This window comes from Amblyomma maculatum, chromosome 10 (genome assembly GCF_055883805.1).
Source record: "Amblyomma maculatum isolate TAMU_Amacu chromosome 10, ASM5588380v1, whole genome shotgun sequence".
NCBI classification, from domain to species: domain Eukaryota; kingdom Metazoa; phylum Arthropoda; class Arachnida; order Ixodida; family Ixodidae; genus Amblyomma; species Amblyomma maculatum.
In genome coordinates, this window is record NC_139353.1 from 76523268 (window position 1) to 76547368 (window position 24101).

At 47.8% G+C, this 24101-nt stretch overlaps 1 protein-coding gene across 1 annotated transcript in view; it reads right to left on the bottom strand.

Moving 5' to 3' along the window:
* Window positions 1-618: 618 nt before the first annotated feature.
* Window positions 619-24101, bottom strand: part of LOC146176834 (sodium-dependent low-affinity dicarboxylate transporter 1-like) — a 41423-nt gene continuing 17940 nt past the window's right edge. The window contains exons 10-14 of the mRNA XM_084581046.1: window positions 22967-23074; window positions 19100-19271; window positions 13132-13293; window positions 11942-12079; window positions 619-816 (exon numbers count right to left, since the gene is read on the bottom strand). Of these exons, the coding sequence (XP_084437172.1) occupies window positions 649-816; window positions 11942-12079; window positions 13132-13293; window positions 19100-19271; window positions 22967-23074 (748 nt within the window). The 3' untranslated portion in view covers window positions 619-648. The remainder of the gene's footprint in view (window positions 817-11941; window positions 12080-13131; window positions 13294-19099; window positions 19272-22966; window positions 23075-24101) is intronic.

Consider the following 24101-nt stretch of genomic DNA (forward strand, 5'->3'; position numbering starts at 1 on the left):
TCCATCACCTTATGCTATTTCAAATGAAATATTAGTAAATATCAGCGAAACAATCAGATTGGGGGGGATAGGGAGGCTGGTCCGTGCACCAGATTTCATCCACTCTGTCCATACTTTTATAAAGCGGCTTCACGGATATGCTGGTCACTGGAGAAGTACGAGGAAGTTCGAGCACTCTAGGCAAAATGAACAAAAACGTTTAAACGATACTAAAAAGACTGCGTATAGACTATAGTGCAACCAGGAGAGGATGGTCGATGTAGGCTTAGGCATAGCTGTCACTACAGGAATAAATAATATACATTAGAAGCGTCATAAAGGGAAGGCAATTAGAGATAGGCACGAAAAAGAGGCACAGGCAAGGAGAAAGCACACAAAGGGAAGAAGTGCGGGAAAGGAGAGGGGAGTAAGGGGCCACGGTCATCACTCTAGTTGTCGTCGTCGTCGTAGAGAGAAGGAAATGCAGACGGAAAAGGGAAAGGGAGGAGAAACCTAATGGTAGGTCGTCGTCGTAGAGAGAAGGAGGTGCAGCCGGAAAAGGGAAAGGGAGGAGAAACCGAATGGTAGGTCGTCGTCGTCGTCGTAGAGAGAGGGAAATGCAGAAAGAAAGAGAGGCAGAATGGTAGAGGCGCTGCTCCTCGAGTAGCGCTAGGCGGTGTTGCTGGCGTTGACGAGGACTGCGCCGCCATTAGTGAGCTGCTTGGCGATGGCCCATGCTGGCAGTTCGCCCCACGGAAACAGCAGCGTCCCCACCGTATTCACCGAGGCCAACACGAGGAACAAGACGGCAAGCTTGACGGCCAGCCCAGGATACAGCTGCGAGGGGAGAAACCAGAGCAAACCAGGTCATTAAAACCATGATAGGTTAGTATAGGATATAGTTTAGGTTCGTACGCGACGCATATTGGTTCGCAAATTATCGCACTGAATTATCGAACTGAAGTCCTCCTCATATAAGAGGTGGGATGATATCAGCGTACATTCGTACTGCTTGAAAGGCCTTATAGAATGCTTAACAGTTTGTGTTTCGTACGTCCACTCAATATATTTGTGCTTAACGGTCTGCTGGTTATCCGCTTGATAATCAACAGTGTCGCGTCCTCTCTGTTTCTATAAATACTGTCTCGCATGCGTGTACGTGACGACCCTGCTTCTCGAGGGTTACAACGGGTCCTTTAATACCATCAGAAATGTGTCCGCACAGACTTTAGCAAGAACGTTCCATGCGCATTCGCTCTACGTTACTGTATGCGTGCAGCGTTCAGAGCACTACGTTCTACCTCGGCTGCCAGTTTTGAATCGTAAACTTTGGAGTTTAACGCCCCAAAATAGCACATGCGTTCAAGATTCCAGCACTGAAGGGCTTCGGACTCATTTCAGCTATCTGGGTGTCTTAACGTGCGCTGACGTCGCGCAAAGCGCAGTCGCCTTTCATCGTTTCACGGAGGCCGAACATGGCCGCCGAGGCAGGGAATTTTAAAGATCTAGCTCTGCTACTCAGGCTTAGCAGCCAAACGGCCTAACCCCAGAGCTACCGATGCGGATCGCATCCAAATCGCATGCTACGAATGCGTATACCCATTCATATACGTATGCGCATTCGTCGCCTTCTCGCAACGCGACTGATGTTTGACATCTCCACCGTCATTTTGTCAAACTGTTACGGCTGAATGTCTTTTCGTCCAGCCATTTAAAGTATTGTTTAGCAGCGTTTCATAGTGTCTAGCGGCGTCCCTTTGCAACACCACGTCTCATCTGATAACTAGGTTATAGCGCAAGGCACGAATGGGCGGCTGGCGCATTCTTCGTTGTCGCCGAAAAAAAAAATGACCGTGCAGCCAAGCATGTCAAATTAATAGAGCATCAAGGCGGTAACCCAGGGACCGAGTTAAGACCGATTCACACGATGGATGGAATCGCTGGAGTCCGCGCGCGGACGAGCACCACGTGACCGGACGTCATTAGCTCCGCCTCGTCCGCGGACGGCTGCGCCAAAAACTGGCGCACGTGTTTACGCTGTCAAAATATGGGAGTCGTCGGCTATTTTTCTAGCACTTCTAAGTGAGACAGCAATGGTATTTTCGTTTCCAATTCTTAACCTAGCGCGGACGCTTTTGTAGTGTCAGCAATAGAGTGCGTCGATTCTCTCGCCTCCGTGCCCATTAAGGTACCCTCGTCAACTATGCGGCGCAGTTGTCTTGGAATGTCGTCGCCTGCCATTTTCCTCTTCGGTGGCGGAGCTGCAAGGAGCGGTGCGGCTCCGCACTCCGGCGGTTTCCGCCCAGCGCCTCATCTGCCATCCGCGGACGAGGCGGAGCCAGTGACGTAGGATAACGCAGTGCTCGTCCGCGGGCGGTTCGTCCGTCGTGTGAATCAGCCTTTACGGACCGGCCACGGACCTGGTTACAAACTGTGACGCTGACGCGTCACAATGACGCAGTAATGACGCGTCACAATGACGCAGTAATGACGCGTCATGAAGTGAGGTAAAGCATAATCGAGATAATCTCAAGAAGGCAACGGATGTCGCCAGATAAGAAGCATTTCTCTGCACGAGTTGATTTTTTGTACAAGGTGTACTGTGATAGTCAGCACTTCAGCCATCGACATGCACCAGTGCGTTGTGCGACGAAGACAAAGAAGAAGTACGCTGGGCTCGCCGTTGCGAGGTCCTCTCCTCACAGCTCTCCATCTGAGCGTCTAAACGCCCTATTACAATTGGTGGAGGTGCCGGAAACGATCCCATCCAAACTGGAATTGCGAAGCCGTACACTGCCCTCAACGACCGCCATGCAAGACGAGTCCACTTCGACGCTGCCGGCCGTTCCACCCACGATCATGTGTTCTGGCGTCGTGCGCCAGCGTGACCCTTGCCTCTTCAGTGGCACGGCCGATCAAGATGTCGACGACTGGCTGTCATCGTATGAAAGAGTAAGCAGCTACAAGAAGTGGGATGACTCATACAAGCTCAGTAACGTCATATTCTATCTGACGGACGTGGCGAACCTCTGGTTTCGCAACCATGAGGCTGACCTGTCATCTTGGTCGACATTTAAAAAGAATTTCGCGGAAGTGTTCGGCCGCCCGGCAGTGCGTAAGCTTCGTGCCGAACAACGTTTACACAATCGTGTTCAGCGCGCTGATGAGACCTTTACCAGCTACATAGAAGACATCGTTGATCTCTGCAAACGAGTCGACCCGGCCATGCCGGAAGCGAACAAAATCCGCTACATCCTCGAGGGCATTGCTGAGGACGCCTTCCAGATGCTGGTAGCGAAAGATTCCACCAGCGTTAGTGAAATCGTCAAGTTTTGCCAGAGCTATGACGAGCTCCGCAAGCGGCGCACTTCTAGGCGCCGCTCCAGTGTGTGCGACGAAGGCGTATCCGCATTAGCCCTGGGTGGTTCGCCAACTTCTGAAGGGAGCCCGCTGAATCAACAGATCAAAGATTTTATTCGTGAAGAGGTAGCACGTGAACTCTCACTCCTTCCCCATTTTCAAGACTCGGGCCGCCTCGTTCCTGAACTGGCTCCATCTTTGGCCCCTACTATACGCCGTGCCGTGCAAGAACATGTCGCTGATGTCTTGCCGTCCAACCCCGTGCTGCCGCCTGTGACGGCACCTCTCACGTATGCCCAAGTAACGGCTAGGCCACCACCTTCGCCCACGTCTGGCCCCTATGTGCAGGTCCCTGCCTACCGTTCACCGCCGCATGCTGAGCCTTCGTTCCAAGCCCCACCCTCAAGGTTCCGCCCACATCCTATGAAACCTTGGCGTACTACGGACAACCTTCCAATTTGCTATGCCTGCGGTCGGCCGGGACATGTTGCACGCCTTTGTCGCCAGCGCCTCCAACCTTCACAGCCTGACATTCGACTTTACCCGTACGATACCGACTCACGCTCGCAAATGATTCCGCCCGGTTCTCAATTTGTCTCACAAGATCGCCAAACCTATGCAACTCGTCGATCACATTCTCCTCGGCGCCGATCGCTTTCTCCAATGCTGCGACGTCCTACCAGCACCGTTGAGGGAAACTAACAGTCGCAGTTCCGGGGGCAAGAATTGCGCTTGTTTCGAATTCCTCAAGTCCTCCGCGTCGTTCCGCTAATGTTATCAAAGTTTCTGTAGAAGGCGCCACAGTTCTCGCTCTCGTCGATACCGGTTCAGCCGTCTCCGTCATCAGTGAAGCGCTCTGCCGTCGAATTCGCAAAGTGACCACTCCGATTTCCGACTTTTCGCTCCGCACCGCCTCATCACAGCACATTCACCCCACCGCATCTTGCACAGCCCGTGTGCTCATTCAAGACGTCTTGTACCCCATCGAGTTTATTGTTCTGCCGAACTGCTCGCATGATATCATCCTCGGATACGATTTTCTATCGACTCATCAGGCCGTTATTGACTGTGCTCGTGCGCAAATTGCCTTGGCCCCCCTCTGTGATGCCCCCTTCTGTGATACCCCTCCCCGCACTGCAAAATTTCTCGTCGCCCATGACACCGACATTCCTCCGTTTTCTGCTGCCCTCGTACCACTGTCTTGTGAGTGGGTAACTCCTTAGACTGCGATTTTTACACCTTCCGAAGCCGCCTCCCGTCATCCCTGCCTCCTTTTTCTGTTCGCAGTTCTCGAAATTCAAGACGGCAAGAGTGCACTTTACGCCTCGAACCCAATTTCTTGCCCAGCAGTCCTGCTTCGTGGTGAATGCATTGGACGTCTTGAAGATCTTGATCCCAGTCATATCACCACTCTTGCTGACTCAACCCCCTCCTTCGACGTTAGTCTGTGCTCTTACGATGTTGCGACCGCTTCGACGCCCTCCGACGTTTTCCAACATGCTATTGATGCTGATCTTCCACTTGCGCAACGTGATCAACTTGTCGCCCTCTTGCAGAACTTCGCTTCTTCATTCGACCTTCCTCAAACTCACTTGGGCCGCACGTCTGTCGTAGAACACACCATCGACACCGGTAAAACCGCACCTTTGCGCCAGCGCCCCTATCGCGTGTCGGCTTCGGAGCGCCAAGTAATTGCTGATCATGTAGACGACATGCTCCGTCGTGGTGTAATTCGGCCATCCCACAGTCCCTGGGCGTCTCCGGTTGTGTTGGTACCTAAGAAAGATGGCTCCTTCCGGTTTTGTGTCGACTACCGCCGGCTCAACAAGATCACGTGCAAGGACGTCTATCCTCTGCCACGCATCGATGACGCACTGGACTGCTTGCAGGGCGCCGAGTTTTTCTCCTCGTTGGATTTACGATCTGGCTACTGGCAGGTGCCAATGGATGACGCTGACCGCTCTAAAACTGCCTTCATCACACCAGATGGATTATATGAATTCAACGTCATGCCCTTTGGGCTTTGCAACGCCCCGGCCACATTTGAACGCCTCATGGACACTGTGCTTCGTGGATTCAAGTGGCGAACCTGTCTTTGCTATCTCGATGATATCGTAGTCTTTTCTACCGATTTTCAATCCCATCTGCTCCGTCTGAAGGACGTTCTCACTTGTCTCGCTACCGCCGGCCTCCAACTGAATCTGAAGAAGTGCCGCTTTGCTGCTCGCCGACCAACTATTCTAGGTCATGTCATTTCTAAGGATGGCATTCTTCCCGATCCCACCAAACTTCGTGCAGTTGCCGAATTCCTACGCCCAAAATCACTGAAGCAGCTACGAAGTTTCATCGGCCTGTGCTCCTACTTTCGCCGCTTCATCTTAAATTTCGCCTCTATTATTGCTCCTCTCATCCAGCTCCTCTCCGGTAGCTCCGACCTCTCCGCATGGACACCTGCTTGTGATGACGCCTTCAACACTTTACGCCGTCTTTTGGTTTCGCCTCCCATCCTCCGCCACTTCGACCCGAATGCGCCAACTGAGATTCACACTGACGCTAGCGGTATTGGGATAGGCGCCGTTCTCACCCAACGCAAACCTGGTATCCGAGACTATGTGGTGGCGTACGCAAGCCGCACCTTGACCAAGGCGGAGTCCAATTATTCTTTTAAGGAAAGAGAATGCTTGGCCAATATTTGGGCAATCGGCAAATTCCGTCCGTATGTCTATGGCCGACCATTCTATGTGGTCACTGATCATCCCGCTCTGTGCTGGCTGGCGTCCCTCAAGGACCCGTCCGGCCGCCTTGCTCGCTGGGCTCTTCGCCTCCAAGAGTATGACATTCCTGTCATATATCGCTCAGGCCTCAAGCATACTGACGCGGACGCTCTTTCGTGCTCACCGCTGCCTCCCTCTTCGTTGTCTGATGAGATCTGCGCCTACGATTTGTCTTCGCGTGCCACTATCGATATGGCCACGGAACAGCGGCGCGACCCATGGATATCTACACTTCTGGACTTTCTTTCAAGTCACTCTCCAGGTCGTTTGTCTAGGGCGCTTGCCCGCCAAGCTCACCATTTTTCAATTCGTGATGGGTTGCTCTATCGCCGCAATTATCTTCATGACGGAAGGAAGTGGCTTTTAGTCATCCCCCGTCATCTCCGCGCCGAATTTGTGCTACTTTCCATACTGATCCCCAGTGCGCCCACGGCGGAGTGTTGAAAACCTACACGCGCTTGCGTCTACGCTTCTTCTGGCGTGGAATGTACCGCTTTGTCCGCCATTTTGTCCGCTCTTGCCAGTTTTGCCAACGCCGAAAAACTCCTCTCAAGTCTCCTGCTTCGTTGCAGCCGTCGCCCTGTCCTGCCCGTCTGTTTGATCGTGTCGGCATAGATTATACGGTCCCCTTCCTACAAATTCAGCTGGCAACCGCTGGATTATCGTGGCAGTGGATCATCTGACCCTCTACACTGAGACATCATCATTGCCCTCTGCTTCCGCACGCGACGTGGCTGCCGTTATTCTGAAAAACCTGGTTCTTCGCCATGGTGCCCCTCGCGAACTGCTCAGTGACCACGGACGCGTTTTCTTATCAGACGCTCTTGAGGCTCTCCTGAAAGAATGCCGCATCATACACCGCACCGCTACCTCGTACCACCCTCAGACGAATGGACTGACAGAACGTTTTAACCGCACTCTCGGTGACATGCTGGCTATGTACGTGAACACCGACCATTCCAACTGGGACCAAGTTCTACCGTTTGTTACTTACGCATATAACACCGCGACACAGGCCACTACTGGATTCTCTCCATTCTTTCTCCTTTACGGGCGCGAGCCACCCTGTACTATGGACACACTTTTTCCCTACCGCCCTGACGTTTCCGAATCTTCCCCGCTATCCGATGCCGTCACGTACGCAGAAGAATGCCGTCAGCTCGCCCGCTCTCTCACAACAGAAAATCAGTGGCAACAAAAATACCTCCGTGATACCGGCGAAGCTTCGTCATATCTCCCGAACTCTCTGGTGTGGCTCTGGGTGCCCTCCACAACCCCTGGCCTTTCAAAGAAGTTTCTTGCTCGCTACCACGGGCCATATAGGGTCCTCCAGCAAACATCTGCAGTCAACTATGTAGTTGAGCCCGTCACGCCCTCTGCGGACTTGCGTCGCCGTGGTCTTGAAACAGTTCACGTGAGCCGATTGAAGCCATTCTATGACCCTGCTGTGCTTTCCGCGCCATAAGTCGCCAGGATGGCACCTTTTTTTTTACCCGGGGGGGAAATGTACTGTGATAGTCAGCACTTCAGCCATCGACATGCACCAGTGCGTTGTGCGACGAAGACAAAGGAGAAGTACGCTGGGCTCGCCGTTGCGAGGTCCTCTCCTCACAGCTCTCCATCTGAGCGTCAATAAACGCCCTATTACAAAGGATACAATAAATTAACATAGTGATGACATATTTCAAACAAAAAACAGTCGCAATTCTGCAATTAAATTTTCTCACGCACGAGTAACTTCTGCTGCCACGCGAGTGCGCTGGCGGCGGTAAAGCATGAACAAGATGGCCTGCATGAAAACGACCGATTCCAATGTGGACACTTTTAGGCGTAGTTTAACATCACGGTGAAGTGCGATTTTTCTGCAGAAAAATTTGATCGAAGAATGTGAAGGCTGCGGTGAAAAATAAGTGCAGCGCGCATAACATTTTTTCTGCACCGACAGTCCGGCATGCTGCCCAGTTCATCAGACAGTTCGTTCATAGCTATTGCGTAGTCTAGTTACTGAGTCGAAATATCGATCTCGCAGCTCAAAGACTTTCTGTGCATGTCGGCGTAGCTGCTGCATAATTACCGACTCGCGAGGAGCCTGTCGGAACGTCAGACAAGGCTGGACTCCCTTACTAGCCTATAAAATTTACTTAAACTGCATACGGGATACGGACCCCGCACACCGCTACCTTATATGGGCCCCTGCTCATCAGGGTTTGGCAGGAAACGAGGCAGCAGACGCAGCCGCCCGCTCGCTCTCTCACCGGGCTGTTTTCTCCTCCCTACCCGATCAGGAACCCGATTTTAATCCGGCCTACACCTTCAAAGATATCACGACGTACTATCAAAATTGTCATCGCCTTTATCCCAGCCCATGCAAAGGTCTCAAAAAGGCGGATGAGCGGCTTCTTCTCCGCCTTTTCACCAATACATTGCTGTGCCCGGCAGCCCTAAAACATTTTGACCCCTCCTTTAGTGGCAGCTGCACACACTGTGGAGCGGTGTCTTCTGACATCTATCACATGGTGTGGGCCTGCCCCTCCAACCCGGCTATTCCCCCCATCCCCAACCCAACCCGGGAGAACTGGGAGGCGGTCCTGCTCGGCTGCCACGACTTACAGGCCCAACAAGCCTTAGTAGGACGCGCCCGAGCGGCGGCAACCGCCACTGGGGTCCCCAACTAGGGACCTCCACCTAGTGCTTGTAAGGATCGGTCCCTTATGGGCCGATCCAAACATACCTCCTGGCCCTTGTGTAAATAAATGTTCTTACCACCACCACCAACGGCATCGCTTCAGATACCGCCGTCGTTTTCATCGCAAACCAAATTTATTTATTTATTTATTTATTTATTTATTTATTTATTTATTTATTTATTTATTTATTTATTTATTTATTTATTTATTTATTTATTTATTTATTTATTTATTTATTTATTTATTTATTTATTTATTTATTTATTTATTTATTTATTTATTTATTTATTGACTGCATCGAGGTGATCATGAAAACTATCACTATCAGCCTGCATAAATAGGAGCGCGACGTTATCGTTTATCACTCGTTCATGACGTAGACACAGCCACCCATGACGTAAAAATGCAACATGGCCGTCAGTCAGAATCGACCAATAGAGGCGGGGCTAGCTGCTCGGTTTGCGGCACTTCTGTGAGATGACTGAAATTTATACGACCAGAGGAACTCATGATGTCATGATTAACGCACGCACGCAGACGCACATACCGTGTCTTGCGCGCTGATTTTATAAATGGAAGGTTCTTTTGAAAAAGCAACATTTTTACGTAGCCATACCAGCGTCACCTGTATAAGGAGCGGCGAGTATATACGGGTCAGGATGTCCCATCTTCCTGTGGTTTTCGAGACAGAGGTTTCCGATCAACGCCTTCTCATCGTCAAAGTCAGAAATTTATTTGTTTGTTGCATGAAGATGCTAGTCTCATGCATTTCAGTTCTCACGCCATGTTTGGGCTTGAGTTTTGTGAGAATTTGGCCGTTAGGAGCACAACTCGCTTTGCAAACGCAGTGTTCATGCCATGGTGCAAAACCAGTGCCCGTATTCCGAGTTAGCGTCGTTATCCAAGTGTATCTAACGTGACAACGCCGGAACCAGGTATTGCCACTACGGAACCGGAAGTGGTGGCAACGTCATGTTCTTTCGTTTCCACCACTCAGATGAGGAAATAGCGACGCTTTCGATAACGACGCCAACTCGGGATACGGGCCCAGTGCACGTGATGCTTAGTTTTTGTGCTCTACTGTTCTTTTGTATCAGCTCCCGGATTATTAGAGAGAGGTGAAAACAAGGCTAGCATTTACTGAGGTAAGTTTGGGGAGCTAATATCGCTTTTAGGACAGCAGTGAAAGTGTATGCTAACACATATTTGTTTATTTCATAGCAGGCATCATCATGCCGCGAAAAGTTATTTCTCGTTCGTAAATTGTCCTTGCAAAGCTGGGTCTCACGCTCACTGAAAGCGCGTAGCTGCGCTGGCCTTCGTGTAAATTATCACGAAGTAAATTCATGCGCCTTTGGGGACATAGCCAATGTTTCGTTTTCTTCACACGCGAGTTGGGAGTTATACTGTACAATTGAGTGATTCGGTAAAATCAATGCATTGATTCTAAACTCGCGAAAAATGGTTTCCGGTGACAAAGAGTTCATTTTTAATTTAAGGGGCAGCTTCCACTTTTTGAATGAATTATTAACATGGTCACCTCTAAAGTCGCCCTTCATAGCAAGGAAGGACACAAGCATCCTTGAACCAAAACATAATGAATCAAATCTTTTAACTTCTCGGTCAAAGGCATCCACTGAAAGAGCGCTCGCGCCTGGTGCCGCTCATCTCCTACTGCGTGATTCCGTTCTCTCAACGGTAGGGTCAACATCATCGCTCTGACCCTACAGTTGAGAGAACGGTAGGGTTCAACGGTATGAACAGCATCAAATACCGACAAATTGCGGAAATATTGTCAAAACGAATAAGACTGCATTTAAAGCGCGCCATCCGCGTCGCTTCTGTGGCGCAAGTAGATTAATACTGCTTATCTCAGCCCTCGAGACATCTGTTCGAATCCTGTGAGAGCATTTCCTTTAATTTTATACAATTCGCAACAATAAAATAAATTACCAGCATCTTTCCTGGTTTGTGTTCCCCTTTAGGTTGCATTATATAATGTTTCGATTTTTAATAGCCGCAAAACCAGCCGAGAGCACAGCCAGGAGGGGATGGTATGACAACGGTTATACTATGCAATTACCTTCTCCGTTAACAATTAATGTCTTCAGTTAGTGTATGTTACCTTTAGATTGCATTCAGAGACACCTCTCAACAACAATCGCCGTTTAACTCGCTCAGAGACAACCAGTGAGGCGAAAGAAGTTGCGAGACTCAACCGTTGAGAGAACGGAATTCTGACCTCCTACTCCCCGCTCGGACTGGAGGTCGCGTACGCGCGTGCGTTGGGTACCGTGGCCGTCTGGTTGGAAACGCTTCAGCGCTCCTCCCTAAATATACTCAGTTTCATGCATAAAGTGCAACGCTGCTATAGCTAGAGCCCTTGTTTGCGCTCCCGGCATCCGTGATGAAAAATAGTGCCTGCTCTTGACGAGAGGAAATAATGGTTGCTTTGTCTGCAAGCTTAATAAATCTTGCATTTGCCATATTCCACAAAAAGCACTTTTTTTTAAGGAGAAAAGATTGGATTTGGTGAGTTTGTAAATTTTGTTTGTCGTTTTTGTTTGTGTCACTTTTTCGCTGCCCCGCGTTTTCGTTCGTGTCTCGTTTTTGCTGCCCCGCAACCCTGCCAGCGGTGCCCTCCACGCAGCGCAACGCAGTGACCTCGACTGCTTCTTCGCAGTGGATGTTTTTCTGTTTCAGCCCGTTTCAGCAGAAACCACTCGGCCACGAAACAAGCGCGTAGCGATATGCCTTTTTTTTCTTGCGTTATTTCTCCTGAGTAGCCTCAAAAGCTCGCCACCAGGGGAGGCGCAGTGCTGGCGTCGCGCGACGAAACTTAACTTGCTTTCCTGTTGAGAACACCAATTCTGACCGCCATGTTTCTGCAGAGCTTTGCAAATAACACAGTTTTCATGAAGGAAAAAAACCGATGAGCGGGCAATAAATCGCCAGATGTATTACAAATGAGCAGAGATGGAGAAACCTGCATTATTATTATCTTTGCCAACATCTTGTTTTATAAAATTTGTGCAGGGAAATCCTAAGGTATAGCTGCATCGGCGGCAAGCGTTGTATATGCTTTTGAGTCGGTGTCAAGTGGATGTGACGTCACATATACGGAGGGAGAACGGGACTCACAATGTCGACGACCTCGATGTCCATAGCGGAGGTGACTATTGCGATGCTGGGTGCCGCCGTGGGCAGAATCGTGGGCGTGCAAGACGCCATCGCCACGGGCAGGGCGTAGTACAGCGGGTGCACGTTGGTCAGCACGCCCTGCGCCGTATACTGGCTCAGTTAATGGTATTGGAAGCTCTCCGTTCGAATTCTTTACTTATGCCACATGGTCAACATATTGCGAAAAGACGCGCCCATCACCTCACGTGTAGTCTTTATTCCATTCACTATGGTTACCAGACAGTTAGTTGACGGAGTGAGTGAGTGAGTGAGTGAGTGAGTGAGTGAGTGAGTGAGTGAGTGAGTGAGTGAGTGAGTGAGTGAGTGAGTGAGTGAGTGAGTGAGTGAGTGAGTGAGTGAGTGAGTGAGTGAGTGAGTGAGTGAGTGAGTGAGTGAGTGAGTGAGTGATCGTGCTTATTGGCTAATGTCGAAGTGTATTTACTCCTGGCCCTTGTGTTAAGCCTGACTCTGAAGGCATCGTGCCATCCGTATTCAGAGCACCAAGCATTTTCACCCAGCTAGTTATTAAAAGGCAGCAAGCGAGGCTGCCGATTGTTGCAAAGATCATTCTACAAAACATCCTTACATCCTTAATGTGTATAATTTAAGCAATGTATGAGGACTGTCAGATTTACGCAGCATTTGCCATGACTAAAAAATTTTTCTGCACTCGGAGTCCAGTCACACAATACTTAAATTCTATAGTAAACCGACTAGCCATCACCATTGCAGCAAACACAGCACATTTATTAGCCAAAATTGTATGAATGAGCAAGTAAATCAACTCAGGACACATTTACTGCTAAAATCAACTTCATCTTGGCTCTTTCACTGAAAGGACCCTGGATATCCGCACTTGGGAAAGCAGACAGAGCCCATCGTGCTAAGAAATCAAATTGCCTCTTTGACTGATTATTCGTAAAGGCGCTTTTGCACAAGCGAGTGGCTTGTTTATTGGCTATCATTTTGAAAAAAAAAAAAGTTGCAGCCTTAATGTGAATGTTTGCCACCGAAATAGAAGATCCCCTAAAGTTACGCACAGGCTGCCGGACCAACAAAAAAAAATGATTGTCTGTGCTTAGCGTAACGATTACTGCAAATACCCAAATTACAATCATGACCGCATCATAGCAGGGCCGTTGAACACTCACAATGTCCGACGCTATCGGTATGAGGAACCTGGCGATGACCACGTTGGTGTTGACCTCCGCGAGCAGCGCAGTAAGCAGGATCAGCACCACCTGGATCTGGAGCGGGCACAGGAAATCCAGACTGCTCAACTTCTCGGTGATGCGCCGCGACAGACCCGTGGACTGCGTCAGAATGCACATGGAGTGCAGTTTAGACCTACTTCACCGCTTTATGGCGAATACAGTGCGATATGAGGACGACCTGGAAACACTGAAACTTTGTACCAACAGGAGAGTGATCCGACATGATGAAACGTCAGCGCAGTGAAAACAAACATTTAAAAAGTTCATTCGTCCTTCAGACTACGGTGCTTCTGTGCGCAAATAACTCAGGTGAGTAGAAATTGCACGGCGCTTTAGTTGAACTGCAACCTTGAGCGGTGATTTTTTCAAGACGTTCGTGCGCGGAGGGCACAAACGTACCGAAGTGGCTCCATCAGAAAAGAAGGCGGGAGAGCTCGTCACGTACGCGGAGGCAAAACATGGATGCCAAAAATATATTTGGCTCTGGCTCACTTCACTAGTTCTCGTGCCTTGTAGCATTTCAATAAGCGCAAAAGTCAGCTACACGAACGCAGTACGCATACACACACAGATTGTGGCCCATTTATCCCATTTACCCAGTTATCCCACTTTCTACTTTGCTTCAGCCCACAAGCCGTCGCAGCTGGCTGGGCATACACAAACATGCCACTGCCGTGGTCAAGGCACAATAGGGAAGCACACCTAAAATCTAGGACGATCTGCGGTCAGCACTTGAACGCCGCTTAATACGGACTGCTAGAGAATCATCGAAAATATTTATCTACTAGTGGGACACTGCTGAAATTTTTATATTAGCTGGCGATAACGAATTATGAGAATATGGATGTGGGAAAATGTAAAAATACAAGTTTTTCATGTATTCTTCATATGGTTTCCTAGTTTTTGCTTTCATCACGCAGGCAGCTGTTCTAATTCTACTCTCGACACCACGAGCCATCTCTAGGCGCGCGCGGCGTTGGGACTGCGGGTCACGCGGGCGACGCGCGTAGAATGGGCGTCTGGGTGCAGGTGTTCAATTCTATCGCTGACACGCTCTATCACCTATGAACGTAGCTGTGTGCTGTTAATTGCTACGTCCATTTTTTTTCTGTTCCAGAGGGTTCTACAGCTATTTGAAGCACATTGTTCCCTCGTCGACGCGACATCCGTGCGTAGCCCATTAGACAAATTCGAAACTGGAAGCCACAGTTTATAAGCCGATCGATGCGCTGGTGTTTCATTTGTGTGTCTGTTCTTTGCGTGGGATAAATTGATGTCTATTATAATGTAAATGTATTGATTTCACTCTGGTGTTCAAGATGGCCGGATCGGCGGGCTCTGTGTTGAAGGATGTTTATGTGAAATGCGTGTTTTCCGTAACCAATGGTACGTCTTCAGTCATTCTTTTACGGCAATGTAGGCACGACCGCCAGCAATACAAATTGGTATTTTCGTAGGTTAGAGAGGAGTCGCCATTGGAAATGGCTGAGCGTGGTATCCTTTTGCTGTTGATATCTGCCCGAGTCGCACCAGATTAAGAACGATTTATTTACTCGTATTTTATGGCACTGTACAAAACGTCTACGCGACGCTTTCACAAACAAAGGGTTTCTTCGAAGAAAAACATATTCCTCTTCTGGCTGCCCAATGTTTGAGACCTACCTTCTCTGTTAATATTTATTCAGGTTAACACAGTGGGTAAAACCTTTTGGCGCACACAGCCGACGCTCGACTGTTGAACTCGAGGGTGCGGGATCGAATCCCATCCGCGATGGTTGCCTTTTGGAGGCGGGAAGCAAGGCACCCGTACTGTGCGATGTCAGCGCACGTTAAAGAAACCCAGGTGGCCGAGATTTCAGAGCCTCCCACTACGGCGTCTCTCATAGCCTCAGTCACTTTCGAACCCTAAGCTCATATACCATGTCAAAACTTCCTTGTTAAGTTCCAGCTATAGCATCATTTTGCTGCCGTTCTTTTGATATATGCGATAATGCATGTGCAAGATTTAAAAAGGTGTATAATATGTCGGCGTGAAGGCGCAGCAGTTTGATAGGCACTAGAATTTCTGAGAATTAGAAAAAATATAATGCACAGGTGTTACAAATAAAGCGCAACAAAATTAGCCTCTGTTCTTTCTGCAATTTGATGAGCACACAGCGATAATTTGCGGATATTACTGGCGCGCCACCACACAGACGACAACACAAGAGTAATTTTGTGAGGTTCGTTATGCCTGTCAGGAAGGATGTGGAGTGCATTGGTATTGGAATTATATGTGAGCCCCAAACATACGAGTAATGCTCACAATTGTTCAGAAACGTTTCTCGGCTATCATATAGGGCACCAAGACGGCAGCACAAACATGCCTAAACAAAAACATACATAACAGAAACATGAACATAAACATAAACATGCATAAACGCATAAACATGCGTGATAAATGAAAGCGAAAATAAAGCGAGGGCCAAATGAAATCGCATTACTAACGCGTCAATTTTAACTCTGCGGCAACGCAAAATAAGCATGCTGCAACACAATCATGCGGTGAAAATATCTTTGTTGCTATCTTGCAGTACCCGAATGCAACAAAATTTCGACTATCAAATAGGCACGGTCGCTGAGATACCGCAGCCCTAAAGTCGCCCCAGGAAACTACCGCACGTCGGGAAGCCACTCGGCAGAAAATTGCTGGGAGCAATAACGGTTTAAGTCATTTCGTCAATAGTTTCCAAGTGGTCATAAGGAGTACGTATATTTCCGTATGCATAGTCCACAGAGTCCATACTGCCTCAGTGCGTTTAATTTGATTGGTTGGTTTGTGGGGTTTAACGTCCCAAAGCGACTAAGGCTATGAGAAACGCCGTAGTGGAAGGACTCCGGAAATTTCGACCACCTGGGGTTCTTTAACGTGCACACGTTTCATTTGCTGTCCGTGAAATCCATATCTAAACATAGGAAAATAACGAGCTCATCGTATGAGAATAAATTGAAGGTGTAACCACTGCACTAACTTTGTCCGGCCTATGTTAGCTATATACCTGTACCGGCTGCGATGATAGCTCCACGCCTCTATTTAGCTGTATGCACGTACAACTTCACTGAGTGCAAATTCGAAAATTTGTAACTGTTCCTGCAATGATTCGGAAAGCGTATATTTCCGTATGCATAGTCCACAGAGTCCATACTGCCTCAGTGCGTTTAATTTGATTGGTTGGTTTGTGGGCTTTAACGTCCCAAAGCGACTAAGGCTATGAGAAACGCCGTAGTGGAAGGACTCCGGAAATTTCGACCACCTGGGGTTCTTTAACGTGCACACGTTTCATTTGCTGTCCGTGAAATCCATATCTAAACATAGGAAAATAACGAGCTCATCGTATGAGAATAAATTGAAGGCGTAACCACTACACTAACTTTGTCCGGCCTATGTTAGCTATATACCTGTACCGGCTGCGATGATAGCTCCACGCCTCTATTTAGCTGTATGCACGTACAACTTCACTGAGTGCAAATTCGAAAATTTGTAACTGTTCCTGCAATGATTCGGAAAGCGTATATTTCCGTATGCATAGTCCACAGAGTCCGTACTGCCTCAATAAGTTTAATTTCATTGGTTGGTTTGTGGGGTTTAACGTCCCAAAGAGACTAAGGCTATGAGAAACGCCGTAGTGGAAGGACTCCGGAAATTTCGACCACCTGGGGTTCTTTAACGTGCACACGTTTCATTTGCTGTCCGTGAAATCCATATCTAAACATAGGAAAATAACGAGCTCATCGTATGAGAATAAATTGAAGGTGTAACCACTACACTAACTTTGTCCGGCCTATGTTAGCTATATACCTGTACCGGCTGCGATGATAGCTCCACGCCTCTATTTAGCTGTATGCACGTACAACTTCACTGAGAGCGATATGTTTCTTTTTTCTTTTTTTGTATAATACATATGTAACAATCAAGGCCGCTTCACGATTTTTGTGGGTCGGAATCGCGGCTCCACCTTTGGTTTCTCCAAAAAACTTCATTGTTGTGGCTGAAATGCGCATTGCGAACCGTCACAACACTAGTCAAAGTTAGCTCATCGCCTCCTTGATTATCCTGAAAAGCAGCGCGAAACGACGACAATGAAGAAACACCAAGAAAGTAGGACAGCTGAACACAGGCAGTCCTGCTGTCTATGTGCTTATTTGTCTCAACGTCTTATAACAGTTCTTCCAATTTTTCATGAGTAATTGCTTTCCCGCTACGAGAAATTTCTTAACTAAATTATGTACTTTTCTTAGGCTTAGAGTGTATAAGAAATGTGTGAATGTCTATCTCGGCATTAACAGTACATTTCGACAATGTACAGACAAAAACGTTTTTACGTAATTTACCAATACTGAGTTTTTTTTTTTTTTTTACAGCCACCAATTGGCACAGCATCAGCATGTTGCAGACGTTATATGCAGAACGCAACTCAAAACGCAATAACACGATACACGCCCGGAGGCACTGAGCCAATAGTGCAGAATTTGGATGAGAGCCGCGCTATCAAGCTGGATATCATTCACCGGTATCATCCCTCAGGTGGTACCGAGGGCGGCCGCGTGAGAACCCAGCGAAAGTTGGCAATACTGAGCAGAGCAGGGTTATTTTGTGTCCTTCATGCAATTTGCAGGTCGAAAATCTATTTAAGAGTAACTCTACTATTCGAACAGCAAATCCCTAGTTCATTCACTTCTGCGTTTGACTGTAAGCCGCCGGAGTGAGCACAGCGCGAACGCTCATACCGGCTTCGTGGACACGGTAGCTCTCTGCTCTGATACTATACGTGACACTATATATGTGACATATGTGATACTATAAGCGGTTCGCTTAACAACGGCTTCGCCGGGGTCTATAGGTTGCTCAGTCTCGCCTCGGAAGAGGTGTGTGCTGGTCCGAGTGTGTCGATGCTTGAGCGCTGGAGTCAGGCTGAGTATAATCATCTATCCACAGTATCATCATCATCATCAGCCTGACTATACCCACTGCAGGGCAAGGTCTCTACCATATTTCTCCACTTATCCCGGTTCTGTGCTAGCTGCATCCACTTGACCCCTGCGAACTTCTTAACCTAATCCGCCCACCTAACTTTCTGCCGCCCCCTGCTACGCTTTCCTTCCCTTGGAATCCAGTTTGTTACCCTAAGCAACCATCGGTTATCCTCACTTCGCACTACATGTCCTGCCCATGTCCATTTCTTCTTCTTAATTTCCACTAGAATGTCGGTAGCTTGAGTTATTTCTCTGACCCACTCTGCACGCTTCCTATCTCTTAATATTGCCCCTACCATTTTTCGTTCCATCCACAGTATAGCTTGCCGAGAAGGAGCCGCGAAGAGAGCATTATTGGCTCGAGACAGAGACGAACGAGGAGCAAGAAGTTCGAATAAAGAAGGAGCACCAGTATGACAGCGTACCCATGCTTCACTAACTTACGCTTGGATAACAAGGGCCAACCCGGCTAAACCTGCATTTCTTTTTTTCAGTTCTTCCTAGAAACAATATTCTCGCCATGTTAGACAATTGTTTACCCACTCTATATAAGATGTTTAAGAAGACATCTATCTGCGCAATGGTAACTGTCTAGTCTAGTCTAGTTTCCGTGGGATATTCTTGGGGGGGGGGGGGGGGGGGGGGGGGGGGGGATACCGGACACGGGTTATGCCGGCCTAATGTCGCGGCGGCACGGGAGGGGGGGGGGGGGGGGGGGGCATTGTCTAGCAGCCGCTCTCGACGTCGCTGACGCAGTTCCTAAGTACGGCACTGCAACGCAGAACCCTCGCACAAGTCAGTTCGCGTCCATTAGCAGGACTGCGGCTGGCTCAACGCAAGTTTGCGCATGGTTTCACGCCATGCTGAGCTTCATCAGCGCGTGTTTTTGTACCTCGGCGGCTCCCGCAAGCGACAGGCCTCCTCCGGCGGCCAACAAGGTGCGCCAGCAGATGCGCGTGGTCACGTGCCGCCAGTCGAGCACTGTCTGCGACCGATGGCGACCGCGGGGCAGAAACGACAGCAGCACCACGACCAAGAACACATTCACCGACTCGTGCGCGTACCTGGCACAAGCGAGAGCAAAGCACGCATATTACCCACACATGAATGTAATCACAACGCCACCAACGACGACGCCATATATAGGATCAGGCAAATCAATTAATCACAACGTTGGATCAAACATATTGCAAAACCGAATAAATGGCGTTGTGCAGCCGTCAAGGAGGTGGTGGTGGCAATATGCATTCGGAAAAAAAGTGCAATTCTACTTAATTGGTGTCAAAATTATCATTTTGAAATTACTCCCCAAAAAACACATTTCATGGTCTTTCATTCGTATAATAAACAACCGATTAGTATTGCTCCGCTTTATTTGGATAATCACAAAATTCCCCTTCCTAAATGTGCCACATTTCTTGACAAGACGAACATTTAAAATTTAACATGCAGACTCAATCATTATGCAAAAACGTCGCCTTTGACATTAAGGTGCTACTTCGAACACGTAATTACTTTCCGCAGCATATTCTTCGGGCACTTTATTTCGCATTTGTTCACAGTCACTTAACGTACTGCATATCATCCAGGGGAACTACATATCTCACTCATATGTCAAGCATGCGTCATTTACAAAACTCTGGAGTTAGGATACTTACCTTTTCCCCGTCCACTGCCTCAGCTAACCCTATATATCGAAATCTTAATATCCTACGTTTATTGAGTCTGCTCCACTTAAAGGCCCACTGTCCACCCTCCGGTCGAAAATATTTTCTTCCCCGGTGACTGTGAGACTTCGCCCCTAGAACGCAAGGCCGCAAAATGTTTTTGAAAAGAGTAACTAATAACGTAGTTACAGCCACCGCAATCACCCGATTCTATCATGCCTCTCTCCTTCCGTTCCCTCGCAAAGGTTTTTCACTCTCCTGCCCGAGGTCGTCTAGCCTCCGCAATACAACTTCCCCTTCCTCCTCCGCGTTTGGCGGGAGGTGGGGCGTGGCTCTCCGCGAGCGCGAGAAAAAAAAAAACGGTCGAGGGAGCGCGCGCCGCTGGATTCAGTCTGACCGTGGCGAGGGAAAAGCGCGCTGCGAGCGGTAGACACTCATCCTTCTCCCGTCAGTCAGCGAGACGGACCAATGGACATCGTTCGCGGTACGTACGTCATTGCTGAGGCCCGTCGGGCAAGCACAGGAAACGGGGAAGCCAAAGGAGAGCATGAGAGAGATTTGAATTGTATTTTCGATGCTCTGCGGCGCGCGTGTCACTGTAGCATTTTGCACAGACTATCTCCGGTACCTGATCGAAACACTGGGCTCCTTTGCTTAAAAGGGCCTTCCCTGGACAGTGGCCCTTTAAAGGGCCACTGTCCAGGGTAGGCCCTTTTAACAGTAATCTGACTAGATTTTCCCAAAACGACAATTTGGTACTTCCGAAAGTTAACACTAATTATGGCAAGTACACCCTTTTGTTTTTTATCTATAACTGTATAGAATTCACTACCCTCACATGTTAAAACAGTTCGGTCGTACAGGCTTTTCAATAATAACATCAAATCATTTTTATTAGCAAAGTTATAACCACACAGTAAGTTTATCTTTTTTATGTATCGTTGCTCTTGCTGTTCATGGATTTTAACATATTTTAATGCTCAATTCGTTCCATATTTGTGTATTTGTTTCAAGCGTTTTTTTTTTTATAAGAGGTCCCCCGGACAGCTTCGCTTTGGGACCTCCTTCTGTACCAATAAACGACACTAATTTGTGTAATAAATTTTTTCCAATAAAAAACCTGAAACCTGGAATGGGTTTCTGTCGCTGCCGAAATTGACGATGACTGTATTTCAGTGACCCGTAGAGCAATGATATATGGATGTGGCAACTTAAAATAAAAGAATACGCTCTGGGCTCAGAAATTTCAAAGCAAATGATTGACAGTATAGGAAGATGAAATTTAGAAAACTGCTTCCCCAGTTCGCAAACGTGCCAACGTGCACAGAATGTGGTCATACCTAGTCATGTCCGCAATCTTAATGTTAATGTTATTTAAGAATCATGGATGTCAACAAAAGAATGATAAGTGTGAATAGAAATTCAAGACGAAACCATAACTGTGCCACTCATTTCTAGACCTTGAATAAAAAAAAGGGGGGGGGGGGGTTACAGCGCATAAAAGAAACCTACTTCCAGAATACGTACAGAGATGAAATGCGCGGTCATCACAATTTCCAATAAACATTTACGGGAGCAGACGACGTGAGATTGGCGATTTGTGAACTGCCCACGGTTGCGTAAAAGTAGGTGTCTGGCGTGGCCGCCGTTCCTTCCATTAAAGGCGCCAATCCCGTATCCTGTTAGCTAATCAATCAGTAGTTGCTCTACATTCAACTGAGCTTGTACGAATCGCTGCCCAGTTGTCATAAAAAAATGTAATGCAGAAATAATGGATGTTAAAATTTCTCATTCGAGTTCTCATTAAATGCTTTGCAGCCTCTTTTTACAAAACCATATAGTATTGCCATGACAAAAGTGAAATTGAGACACGTCGAGAAAGTAATTTATAGCTTAAATGGTAATATTAACGCGATTTAGAATAATATTGGCTTGGGCTAGACAGGCCCCATACTTGAGACAGGGAATTATAGCGCGGGAAAAAAAGAAAAACGACGTGAGGAAATCGCTAACTTTATGCAACTTTATTCGCTGAGAAACCAACAAATAGATCTGCCACCAAGGCATGCGCTTCTAGAAAGGACGTTGCATAATCGACCAAACTTCGAAAGGCCGACCCTTTCAAAGACCGAGATATCTTATCTGGAATGGTTTGGCTGATTGTGCACTGTCTTTCTACGCAAGCCTTGGTTGCTTACATCTTTGCTGGATTCTAAGCGAATGGTATATGAAGTTATCGCCTTTCCTGCATTGTTTCTTTCCGTGTTTGTATTTGTTCGCGCTATAGTGTCCTGTTTTGAGTAACGCAGTTTGTTGTCAGATTCGAAGAAATGCCATCACACTTCTGACGCAATAATCAATTGGAGTAGTATGCCAGCATCAATAGAAATTTTGTTTTGATGTCGCCGTTCCAACGGACCGGTTCTCTTTCTTTGGCCTAGATAGCATATAGCATAAGACGAAGATATAACTTTTCCCTCCACCTGAAGAAAAGACACTGTTGCCGCCTTGGAGTACAGAGAACACACCTAATGAAAGTCCTTTACAATGCGTGAACAGTACGCCTTTCTGAGGAGGGGACGTTTTTTTAGAAACATCCCCAACCCCATACATGTTTAACTATGCAGTTCACATCGGTCTCTCGTTAATGGACATTGAGATATTAAGTAAATAGATATTGAGGCTCTGAAAAAAAATTACAAGGGTTCAACGCTGCTGAACCAAATATTTAGTGAAAGCATTAGCTACGAGTGACCGAGTGCTCTCTTTTTCTTCTTCCTCAGCCCACATATGAAGCCCCACTTTAACCAAGCCGTATGAACGTGCCTTAGTGGCCTGTAGGGATAACGTGAATGCCAGGGTCCTAGCAGGCTGGATCTGACGTAACCGTCTCATGTGAAACAAGAGACCCTACTTGACAGCTCCTGCCAGCCCACGTGGGGTGTGACGTCACAGCGTCACGTGGGTAAGACGTGGCTGCTGGCCGCGCTACGCTGAAGGCTCGAAACCTAGAGTAGCATTGCTTTCGCATTAAAAAGCGCCTAGTTACCGCTTGAAAGCATGTCATCTGTACGATGGTAAACGAATCTTACTTGACCGACAGCTGCTCCTGCAATCCGAAGGTCCTGGCGATGAACCTGCCCGCCACGCAGAAGACGAACACCGCACTGAGTGAGGCCACCAGGATGGCCTCTTTGCGCCTGCGCCAAAGAAAACGCGTCAATTGGACACGGAAGTTTAGGCATAGCTATTGTACTCCATTTATCTGAGGCAGCTGTTTGGCGGTAGTCAGGTGTGACTTCGAGGTTCTTTCGTAAAAAGCTCTTGCGCACGCGAAAAACCTTTTATCAGGTGACAGCGGGGCTTTCGACCGTAGTTTTTGCGTGTTCTGAGGCCAGGTCACATGCCTGTTACACATAAAGGGGTCTAATGCCCCGAGTCTCTGTTTTGCAAGCCTTGCACGTCATTAAAACCACCGGTTAGCGCCCTCAGTGCAGACATTTCATCTGTGCGAAATGATTTTTGAAGAAAAGGACTGCGTAATAACAAGTTACTTCACTTCACTTCACTTCCTTAAAGGCCTCTCTTGGAGGCATTACATAAGGGGTGGATTTACAAGCATGAGAAAATACAAGCACGGGTCATTGTGTTTGAAAATAAATTTTTAAGGCATCAATAAATGAAGATTGGCATGAGAGGGCGGCGACTTCGTGGGGAAGGACATTCCAGTCCACAATTGCTAGGGGAAAAAAAGATCCTGAAAAAGGTTTGGTGAGGCCGAGTTATCTGAAATGGATGCGAAGCGCGATGAGGTATGTGGGTGCGATGCACAATGTAAGGTGCCTGATTTAGTGAACTGTTTAGAATTTTGTGCAGTAAAGAAAGACTGGCAATGCGGCGACGGAGTAAAAGGTTATCAAGACTGGAATTTTCCTTTAGAGATGAAACGCTGATGGAATACGAGTATGCGTGATGCACGAAACGGATGTCGCGGTTTTGAACTGATTCGAGCGCATTTGTTAAGTATATCTGAGATGGGTTCCATATTGGACTGGCGTACTCAAGTTAACATAGCCACCACTCTATCCTTGTGCATATGCAAGCAACCGACGCCAAAGGAAATATTCGAAAATCGCTGTAATTTCAGCCGTTCTTTTTTACAGAAGTATATGCATCTGACGGAAATCAGAAACAATATATAGAAGACTTTTGCCAACTGTGGTGGCG